The sequence below is a fragment of the Morone saxatilis genome, unplaced genomic scaffold (assembly GCF_004916995.1).
Source record: "Morone saxatilis isolate NCDOM2014 unplaced genomic scaffold, NCSU_SB_2.0 Contig2, whole genome shotgun sequence".
Taxonomy (NCBI): Eukaryota; Metazoa; Chordata; class Actinopteri; family Moronidae; genus Morone; species Morone saxatilis.
Genome location: NW_023339762.1, coordinates 25,952,969 through 25,964,594, shown reverse-complemented (window position 1 = coordinate 25,964,594; position 11,626 = coordinate 25,952,969). Strand labels below are relative to the sequence as shown.

General features: G+C 39.1%; 1 protein-coding gene across 2 annotated transcripts in view; it reads right to left on the bottom strand.

The window, feature by feature from the left end:
- Positions 1-11,626, bottom strand: part of lsp1a (lymphocyte specific protein 1 a) — a 24,765-nt gene that overhangs the window by 11,021 nt on the left and 2,118 nt on the right. For both annotated transcript variants that reach the window (XM_035664723.1, XM_035664724.1), the window contains exons 2-6: positions 8,721-8,867; positions 4,969-5,365; positions 4,128-4,270; positions 3,117-3,354; positions 1,776-1,913 (exon numbers count right to left, since the gene is read on the bottom strand). In XM_035664723.1, the coding sequence (XP_035520616.1) occupies positions 1,776-1,913; positions 3,117-3,354; positions 4,128-4,270; positions 4,969-5,365; positions 8,721-8,867 (1,063 nt within the window). The remainder of the gene's footprint in view (positions 1-1,775; positions 1,914-3,116; positions 3,355-4,127; positions 4,271-4,968; positions 5,366-8,720; positions 8,868-11,626) is intronic.

Here is an 11,626-nt window from a genome sequence, read left to right as displayed (position 1 = left end):
TATATATATATGTGGTTGATTTTTATATATATATGTCGCTTTTATCTTTCAACAATCTTCAAAATTTGGTTGTATTTTTTCGACATAGATTAGCCTAGCATATAGCATATCTAAGCACAGGAAAGCAGGAAGTTGACCTAAGTTTGCTCAACTGTTATTGGAGCGCAGAACAAAAAGGGGCGGGGCTTAGGAAAAGTCAATTCTGTCTGTAAACGTTGAATTCGAAGAGCAAAAAGAGAGACGAGACGGTGCAGAGGTGCAGAACTTACATGCAGTGTCATGCACGTCAACAAAACATAATTAATTTAACATCCGAATACAGAGGTCGCAAAGTCCCGAATTTTTTTTTCTTTCTCTTTAAAGACTCTTTTAAGTATTAAGTATTAAATAATCTAATCTAATCTAATCAATCTTATTTTTCGGGACTTTGTTGGTTCTGTATTCAACAGTAAAGTACTGCAGGATGCAGCTGGAACAAATCTGTTCACAAATCAAACTCAGTGAGTGAACTCTGCTGCCGCCAGACTTTCATTTTAAAAAGAGTAAACCAAACTTGGGAAACAAGCCATTTTCCATTTTTTGTTTTGAAAATAATAAACAGAAAACGAAACATTTATAAAACGTCATATTTATAAATGGTAGCGGTGAAACAGCTAATTTCCTGATTTGGTTTTTCTCATCTCAAAACAAACATCTGTTGTCCGCAAAGTCCACTGAACAAACTCTCACTACAAAACCACTTCAAGTATCAGTGCTCTGATAACAACATGCTTCTCCCACACAAACAAACACAAACATGTAACTTACAATCTGAGCCTGAACGCATCGGCTGTGAAGGTAACACAGTTATCTGTCACTGAGTTTGTTTACAGTGACATCATCCTACACTGTAATCTGCACTGGTTACTGTCGGCTAATGGATGACCATGTCGAAGGACAGCTCACACAAAGACACAGTGAAGACCTGTTTATCCAGATAGTTTAAGTGTTCATAAAATCCCTCCTTACTGTTAGTGTGAAACAAATAATTTAGCTCAGGATACGATACAATTCAAAATATCACAACTTTTTTAAACAAAATAAGATTAAAGACAAATTATAACTGAGAAACATTCTTTTATTTCTCAGACAAAAACCTACAAAATATATTTTCTTTCTAATAACCTAAACCTTGAACAGCCTTACCTTGCATTATAAATGTGCGCAGTTAAAACAACCAAATAGCCAAGAACAATTCTTAAGAAGGTAACACCTAATATGCCAAAAAAAAGTTGTTTTATGATGAAAAAAAAAACCCAACACACAATAAAAAGTTCCTAAAAATATCACAAAAATTAATCTCTGATGCTCTCACTGTACTGAATTATTGAAATAGGGCCCCTTAAGTGAAGAAGGTTGGGAAGCACTGGTGTAAACTATTAATATCTTTAAGATTTATTTAAATTTAATGTGTTAAATTTAACAGCATTTGATACCAAACTGAGGTGGCAGCTGCCCCTCTAGATCCTAGCTTTATAGATAATCTACAGACAAAGCACAAATGTTAGAATAAACTACCTGTATGTAGACTATACAGATAAAGTGTTACTGGAAGACGCTGTTTTTTGGAGTAACTGTCATTTTAAACATATTAAACAAATTTGTTTGTTGGGCTTTTTATTGATGGGTGCACTTTCACTTTAGGACTTTCCCTCTTCGGCTTCCCGCCTGCAGTGTGAACGCTGTGTTAGGAAATTAAAGCCTCCCCAGCAGTGGAAGTGGCAGGTGAGATTTACCTTGTGTGTGGGAGCTTTGGGACTGAAGGGACTGAACATCTCGTCTCCGTCCACGCTGGATGTACTCAGATTCTTCATCCTCTCTGCTGCCTCCATCCTCCTCCTCTCAATGTCCTCCTTCATTCGCCTCCTCTCCTCCTGAGAGTCATAAACACCGTTCAGAGCTCCACATCTGGGTCTGATTAGCTCTAAATACCGCAGAAACAAGCTTCTTAAAACTATCTAGACATTATTCTTTCACTTTAACAGCTAAAATAATATATTTTTTAAATGTATCTTCCGTTGACTCAACAACAACTATAACGGGGTTCCCCAAGGCTCCATTCTGGGGCCTCTTCTGTTCAACATCTACATGCTCCAACTAGCTCAGATTATGGAAAACAACAGAATATGTGTTACCATAATTATACAGATGACACACAGGTTTACATTACCATATCACCAGGGGACTATTGGCCACTAGAGGGCACAATAACTCCACATCTAGCTAGAAAATGCACATCTCTGACATGTTATCTTCTTTTAAGCTCCTTTTAGCTTACATGCTAACAAACAGATGGCATCCAGCAGACACAGAGCAGCAGTGCCATCACATTAGACCTGTGTTTGTGTCACCAGCGACTCTCTAACTGTCTGTTGTAGGGCTGTTAAGTTTAATGACCTGTTCAAATTCAAAATGTATCTTCACCACAGATAAGAAAGAAAGATTTATATGTAAGGATATGCAGCTCATTGGTGCGGTAAGAGTTAATGTCTTATCCTAAACCTCCTCATTCGCGTAGTCGTACTATGTGTTTTGAAATCATTTGTTCGAAATCAATCGAAGAATTCAAATTTATTAAAACCTGATTTTTGGAAAAAGACCCTAATTTGTTATAAAACTAAAACTATGAGCTGAAAGACGCAAAAACTTTCTATAGACTTACATGTTCTCATTTATTGTTGATGTTAAAATATTAATTCATTTAAAGTTTTACTACTGAGGAACTTTACTTTTGGTTAAAGACTGAATTTAGTTCAATTCTTTTTTATTTGTATATAAAAGCACCACTGGACTCAGAGAGACTCAATAAATCCCACTCACTATCCGGATTTTCTTACAGCTTCAGAAAAATACAGCACTCACTCACTCGATGTTTTGAGGCTAGTTTGAAAGCACCCGAGAATCCTGTTTTTTGGGGATTTGCCGGAGCTTTAACAAAATAAGGGAGATTATCTTCAACAGAGGATGCTTTAGTTTTAGTTTCACTCAATATAAACCTGTTTAACTGCCGGAAGTTTCCTTATTGTAGTTAATATCTAATCTTAATATTTGAATACTTGACTGACGTATGTGATCACCTCCTCTTTGGCCAGCCGTTGTTGCTCCTCCACCTCCCTCCGACGCTCCTCTTCCTCCCGGACTCGACGTCTCTCCTCCCTCCTCCTCTTCAGCTCCTCCAGCTCCTGCTCGGCTTCGGCCTGTCGGTGTCTCAGCTGCTCCAGCTCCTGGCTCTCCTTCTGCTGGAGGCCCTGCCGGATCTTCTCCAGACGCTGCTCCGTCTCCAGTATGGCCTCCGCCTCCTCCGGCTCAGCGGCTCTGATACACATCACCAGAGGGAGGTTTTAAATATTAGCTGCTTTTATTATTGACCTGAACTGAGTCTGTTAGTCCGCTATGTACTGCCAAAACAAACTGCCTATGTGATACTGTGGCAACTTCACGACCTGAGCTCGTAAGTGAGGTATTTAGTGCTGGAACTGGAGAGTTTTTATGAACATTTGACACTTTGTTTTGCTGTGAAACAAGTATTTTGATGCTCTTGTTAAGGTACAGACATAATTTGTATTATTGGATGCCAGCAACACATTACTAAACCAAGAGGAAAACTGGGTCAGATTTTCTGGCACAGTAATAAACTGGTTTGAATCCTACTTAAAGGACAAAAATGACCCGTGGAGTTCCCCAAGTCTCCACTCTGGGGCCTCTTCGGTTCAACATCTACATGCTCCAACTAGCTTATGGAAAACAACAAATTTGTTACCATAATGATGTAGACGACACAGAAATTTACATAGCCGTATGGGCAGGAGACTATAATCCCAAACAAATCCTGAGTAAGTGCACTGAACAAATCAATGATTGGATGCACCAGAATGTTCTTGGATTAAACAAAGATTTACTTGTTTACTTGTTTTTGAAGAAACTATTAAAAGGCCAGCGCTCAGCTTCAATCTGTAAGTTTATGTAACTATATCACCAGGGGAAGTCCTGGGGAAGGAGAGCCAAGTTCTTTCTGAAACTGAATATTCAGATAAATGTTTTCTATCGCTGATAAAGGTTGAATATTTTTATAAATAAAACACACAAACCTGGTGGTCCTTTTTGTCTTGCTGCTCTTGTATGATGTCACTTCCTTATTGGTTGCGTCTCCATTGGCGTTGTTGAGTTTTGGCTCTTGATGAAGGAAAACCTTGGATGTGTAGGAGATTTTAACTTCTTTTCTTTTTTCCACCTGAACAGGAAAGGTTCAACACAACAGGGTGTCTTTTCTCAAATAACTTCAAATACGACTTGGTCTAGTTTCCAAATATTTATTGGAAACTTGAGGATCTTGAGACTTGATTTTACACTTGTCTTAAAGTGAAGTCTTACATAACTTGAACTTGACTTGGACTCATCTCAAATGTCCCGAGACTTTACTTTACTTTGACTTACCTTAAAGGTCTTGAGAGACTTGTTTTGAATGACTTGAGACCTGACCTGGTCTTCTCTTTGACTCGTCTCAAAAGGACTAAGGACTTGTCTGACATTGACTTTGACTTGTTATTAATAACTTTGCATGAATTACTTAAAACTCGACTTGGACGTCTTGAATAACTTGAGACTTGACAACCAGTTTGTGCTGTATTTAGACTTCTTTTAGACCTGTCTTAACTACTTACCTGTACTTAAATAACTTGGAATTAACTTGGACATGTCTCAAATGCCTCGAGACTTGACTTGGACTTACCCTAAAGATCTTGAGACTTGACTTCAGACTTTGACTTTGAATCACTTGGGATGTACTTGTTTCAAATAACTGGAGACCTGACTTAGACCTGAAGACTTAGTCTTGAATGACTTGATTTAGACCTGTCTCAAATAAGGATACTTGGACTTAAATAACTTGAAATTGATTCAAACTCACACTCGTTCAGTGAGGAACCTTACCTCTGTATTCGGCCTTTGAATCTCCTCCCTCTTCCTGGTCGTCGCTTCCTCTCTCTTCTTCTTGTCCTCCTCTACCTCCCTCTCTTTATCCCTCCTCACCCTCTCAGCTCGAATCGCCTCCTCCTCACGTTCCTTCCTCCTCTCCATCTCCCTCCTCTCCACCTCTTCCTGCTCTTGTCTCCGGAGTCGGCTGGAGGACGTGACCGAGGCCTGGACAGCCTTCACTGGTACAGCTTTGTTTATGGTGACCTCCTCTTCATCCTCGTCCTCCTCGCCTCCCCGGTTGAGCTCCTGCAGGCGCTGCTGCCTCCGCAGTTCTCGCCGTTGAGTCCAGTCGCTGAAGCCTTCATCCTCCTCCAGAGACGGAGAGCTTCTCGGCTTCAGGTCGCCGTCGTACCTGAGAACGAGAAAAGGAAAGGAAAGTGTTGTTAATAAACGTACGTGAATCAGCAGCCGGTGTTCAAGGTTTCACACAGAATATTTTTGGTGAATTTGATGAACATAACTACAGTTTGGTGTAAAAAAGGATACAGCGGTTATCGTAACAGGATAAAATCCACAAAAGATCTTGAGATTTGATCTAAAAAGCGATACGATAGTCAACTAAACACATAAAGAAATCAATCAGATTTGCTTGACTGAAACAAAAAAAAGGTCCATTAAAGGTGTGTAGACATTGAGGAGGATCTACTCGCAAGATTGGAATACATGTTGTAATTTGATTGTTATTTGTTCGAATCACACTTATCTACATATTAAATATTAATTAAATGTTAAATTAAGTAAACTTATCATCACAATTAGCAATGTGTCTCTCCTCCTTCTCTGCTGAATGAAAGTAATCAAAGTGTGTTTTGTGTTCCCAGGAGCTGAAAGAAGGAATTCACTCAGCATTCCCGAGATGATTAAGACGCCTGGGAGGCCGGAGCCCCCCCCCACCCCCCGCCAAATGCATGATGGGAGTCTCAGCCTGATCTCTCAGCAGCTGATCAGCCTTAACGAGTGGCAATGCTCGGCTGTAAAGTCAACACCTGGATGGATTCCTGGCAGGAGTGAGTCAGTCGAGGTTTGTGATGACGAGAAACATCCTCCAGGAAACACTTTTATCTGACTGCTCTTATAACACTCACAGATTACAGGATTTCTGTCGTCAGACTGAACAAAATCTTTAGGTTTTTTATTAACTATTTCAACAGAAAACGAACTCCTGAAGTCAAAACCAAACCATAATGTGCTTCACTCTTACACCAGCAGTTATTATATAATAGCATATACACTGTAGACTGTAGTAATCAATATTTAAGTTGACATTTTTGCATGAAACAAAGCTTTTTATTTTTGTCTTAACAACAAACTATAACTTCTACATTTCTGTTAAACAAATAAGATACAGGGTGTTAATTAATGAGCTTAAGAGGCATTGGTACGTGTCTTTTTATGTTCCCCTGCTTATGCTAAGCTAGACTAACTAACCACGTCCTGACTCCAGCTCTGAGCAAGCGTTTGTAGTTTCCAGGTGTAACAACTACATGTAAATATTTTAGAACTTCTGCCATCTTTGTTGTAGTTTTAAACATAATGTTAATGATCAATAACAACCACAGGGGGCGGGGTTGAGCAGACAGGATATAATATTGGAAACATTTGGGATAATGTAAGAACACAATTTAACTACATATACAACATAGAGTTTATACACTGTTTAATGAGGAAATGTTACAGATTAGAGCTCATATCTCCTAATTTTGACGTATCATGAGGATATTTTTGTTAACACGAGTAAGTTTTCATCTTATTTTTCTATTTTATCGGCAGAAATGTTAAACCAAAATCATGATATTGTCAAAATTATAAATTAAAAACTCAAGACTTTGACATTTAATCTGATAAATATGACTTTTTGACACAAATTTCAACTTTTATAAAAATAAACTATAGAATGACAGATTTAAAACCCTCTTGGGCAGAAGATTGATGGTTATTTCCACCGTGGTTTTAAAACTCTTGCGAGCACTTGACCTCTGACCATGTAGGCAGGAAACCATGCAGCAATCTTCAGGGCTTTTAAAGCAGCATTACGTCACCACTGCGTCCTTTCAATTACAGACTGCAACCAACGACCTCGTGGCGAGTCACCGCCACCTTAAACCGAACCGAGCCTCTGATGTGACGGAGGAGAAGGTGTAAGCTGTCATTAAGAAACCCTGAAATTAAAACGCCACAGGCTTTGACGTGGCGGTGGTTTTCCCTGGAGACGCTTTGTAGTAAACATTCTTGGAGGCTTGCGTAATGAGAAGCCAGCTGTGCGTTCGCCTTCGCATCAAACGCGACGGGAGGGAAGAGGTTGTTTGCAGCTTTACCCCCCAAATGGAAACATTTATTTTATGAAACCAGACGTCCGTGAAACCCTGTTAACCAGCGAGCGCTCTGACGGGGAGCGAGTTTTCACAGCTGGGAAACATGATGACAGACTCTTTAAACGCAGGAGAAATAACACGCAGCTCGCACAGGAAGTCGTCGGACACGAGGAGAGTGAATGAATAATGTTCTGCACTTAATGACTTCCTGGGTTCCCATGATTGAACAGACAAAGAATCCGCTGCAGGGATTCAGACAATGCGTCGTCCTCAAACATAAAACATACCAACAGTTTAATTAGTCAAAATATTCACAGAAATTCAACTTTTGTAAAGATAAACCAAATAAAGTATCAATCAGGCGTCTTTTTTGTGTCCTTTTATGTATAAATTGGGTTAAAGTGGAATTCAAGTTCCACACAAAAAATAGGATATTTGTCTGAATCCTGATGTGTGCTGCTTCATGTAAACTGGAAATGTGTTTTTATTTGAGATACAACCTGATCAAAAGGTAACACAGGGACATTTAAATAATAATTATAAAGTTTTAATTAAGTCAGACCTATTTTTCATACTATTTACGTTCAGGATTTATCTATAAAGTAGATTTTATTGTTGCTACTGAACTCCTCTAGCAGCTGTATCACACGTGTATTTGCTATGTAACATTAAGTCAACGCAGACCAAACACTTCCTGTTGCTGCTTCACAATTAAAGTGATGAATTAAACCCCCAGATTTTCGGCCTCGTTAACGCCCGCTAACCTCACTTAAATCCAGGCAGTTAACGGCTTTTATTGTGAAAGGGCCTCACAAAATGCAAAGTATGTGTCACTAAAGTTAGCGCCAGTAAAACAAGACTGTCTTTTATTAATAGATGAGTTTTAAAAATAAAGTATATCTGCAAGTTCTTCATACAGGTTATTTCCTTTAAACCCTAAAAGAAACACTGAGTAACGTTATCTGGCGCTAGCTGGATGCCCCCACCTCGCATCACTCTTGGCTAGTAGAAAGCTATCGTTAGCTTTTGTACCGTTACATCATTTATTATTGGTTAAAATCAACACCGTTTGTCAGAATACATAACTTAGCCGACGTTAGCCAACTAACCACTCAGATAGTATTAGTAGTAGACAGTCTCGAGTCTTGATGAAGCTAGCTGACAGTATTTTTCTACCAGGTAAAACCACAATCAGACAATATGTTCCACTTCCAACATCTGTTTAATTTATTAATTTATTTTTATTGCTTTTATCTCATTGTTGGGTATTTTATCCATTTTATTTTTGTTATTTCTCTTATTGCTTTCTGAAATGCACTTTTGTTTCTATAAAGTTAATTATTATTATTATTATTATTATTATTATTAATTGGACAGTGACACAGTTTGACTTACACGCTCTCCTCTGCCGGCGGCTCGTTCTCCGGGGAGAACTCTTCGGGCGGCGAGCCTCCGTTCGTCCAGCTTGAAGCCTCGCGAGCTCTTCGACGGCGTTCCCTTTCCACCTCCTCAGCGTCCTCGATGCTCCTCTGAGCCGTCAGCCTGAAGAGAAGAGAAGACGAGGAAGTTAGCAAACGCTGGGAAATACCTTAAAATCGGGCCGGTGAAATATGGTTAGCAAGCTCCCAGTTTGCTCCCAGTTCTTTCCGATTTCTACGATCAAAATATAAAATAAAAAACCAAAATATAATAATTAATATTGTCTTCTTACTGTATGTGGTTTATCAGAAACATACAAATTATATAATTAGCAAGTTAATTTAGTGTTTGCAACTAATAAATGTCTTTATCAATTAACCAATTAACCATAGAACCATAAAATATTCAGTTTATAATTATATTAAACCGAGAAAAGCAGCAATAATAACAATTAAGAAGCTGGAAATTGAGAATATTTTTCATTTTTCATCATCAAATATGAAAATTGTTGCAGGTTAATTTTCTGTTTATTGACTAATTAAAAAAATAATACATTTATTTTATATATAGCACTTTTAAAAAGGTACTGAAAGGCACAGAAGAAAAATAACAACAGTGTTTCAGCACTATTGATATTTTCTCTATAAAATATAACATGCTGGTTAAACCTGTTTTTTAAAGACAATTCAATACAAAAAAGCAGCATTTTCACCCCAAAATGTCTTTAAACTAACAGAAGTCTTCACATTTCCATGAGTATGTTTCCACTGTGCCGTTATTGCTCCACACAGCTTAAAGCTTAAATGAGAAACATTAGTCACGTATCAGAGACGTCTCATCGCCGCCTCCTCAGTTCCTGAAACAAAGTCTTTTAAAACGAGATCCGGCCGGAGGAACGCCGTTTATCTGTCAGATAAACACATGTGTTCGTCAACCTCGTGTCAGCATGACATCACAGCGTTTATTACAAACACTGTTGATCTTCATTTAAACAGATGCCACCACAAACACGAACACTCACACATACATGAATGTTCTTCTGAACGACACCACGAAGCAACCAACGCCAGAACCAACTCGTTATAAGCGTTAAACGTTTATAAACGTTAACTAGTGTTGCCCACTGTTGGCACTGTAGGGAAGCAGAGGTAATTTTCTAACAAAAGCCGGCATAGAAACATAAATCAGTTCACAGGCAGCAGAGAAAGTCGGGAAGGTCTAATTTTTTGGGACTTTTGGGAGATTCAGAGATAAAAAGTGGTTCATAAAAGACAAAATTCATCCTCTTGAGTTTGTTTTTAGTGTGATTATAATTCCTGCTCATCCCTGATGACTGATAGCTTCATATTTATTCGCTTTTTTGCTAATTTTTCATTTAATTCTGTTATTTTTCAAGTAAATATTCTGACATAAACAGTCTAAACATCACAAGTTGCTACCAGCAAACAGCTCATTCCCCCATAAGACTCAATACTATCGGACAAACCCTTAAAGCGGCTATAAAGGTGTGTTCACAGGTTGTTTCTCCTGCCCCCATGTGGCCCAAATAATCACTGCAGGTTTAAACGGAGTTCAGCTTTTTGTGGCCGACTCTAAAATGGAAAATGTCCTGTTTCCTCCTTCCTGCGGATGAGCGGAGAGGAAATGAACGAAGGGTGGTGGCGGTTTAAAGGGCGGCGAGCAGCTGGATGGGGGTCATAAACCGGGTGGTGTTTGTTCAGGCAGCACTCGCCATGTCAGGATGTCCCAGAAAGGATGGCAGAAACAGCTGACTTTCAAAATAAAAGCTTCCTGGAACGTAGTTGTTTGAATCACATAAAAACCAGCCAGCGTTTTTCTGCTGAACAGCGCCCCCTGTGGCCACAACTGGCAGTTACAGCATTGTGTTAAACGCTAACATGTAACATTTGAAGTTCTCCTTTAATGCACATAAAAGTTGAAATATTTTAATTGTTTAAAATAAAAGCATTTAATATGCGGAAGGGCTCCTTTCACAGTTTATTATTATTATAAAATAAACATCTTATTCAGTTTTCAGATAGAGATGAAACTGATCCATCAGTTGAAGGTTCGTGGCACAAAGACTAAACTTAAAACAAGATTTTAAAATTTAAAAATAAACCAGATAAAAGCCAAACAAACCATCTAAGCCACATATTGTTGGTCTCTATCTGTCTGCACTTGTTTCAGGATTCGGTTTCATTGTCCGCTTTTTGTTTCGCTGGAAGGAAAGCGGGAAAGAGGGATTCACCGTCAGGAGGACGAAGGTTAAAAGTATTAAGGCCTCAGCTGCTCTTTTTGTGAAGCACACAGGCTGTCATCGGCTGAATGACACAATAATAACACGGTTTCCTTTCAGCCTGAACGCCCGCCAGGCTCCGCGGGACAGACGAGGATGGTGGGAAGACGCTTGTGAGATGAAGTCACTGTTGTGTTGAAACAAGTCGGTGCAGCGGCGAGGGCACTGAATCACTCTTGACACAACAACAGAAAAGAGAAAAAAAGGGATGCCACTTTCCCAGAAGAAAAAAGTCCCCAAAGTCACCAGACGAGTTGTGAGGAAGCAGGAATCAACCTGTAGAGTCTGAGTGCGTCTCACAGTTAAAGCTTCATATCTGCACTTTATATGTATCTTTAACTGACTGCTAACTAGCTCGCCGTTTACAAATCACTCCGTTAGCCAAAAACAACAACAACACAGACAAGAGCTACTGTTAGCTAGCTGGATGCCCCCTGCCTTGCATCGCTTGACAAAACTCACAATATATTCCACAAGCTTTGTAGTAATGTTAGCTTTGTACCGCTACATCACTTATTGCTAGTGGACTCCATTTATAAGCTAACGTTAGCTAGTGTTGCCCACTGTTGGCACTGTAGGGAAG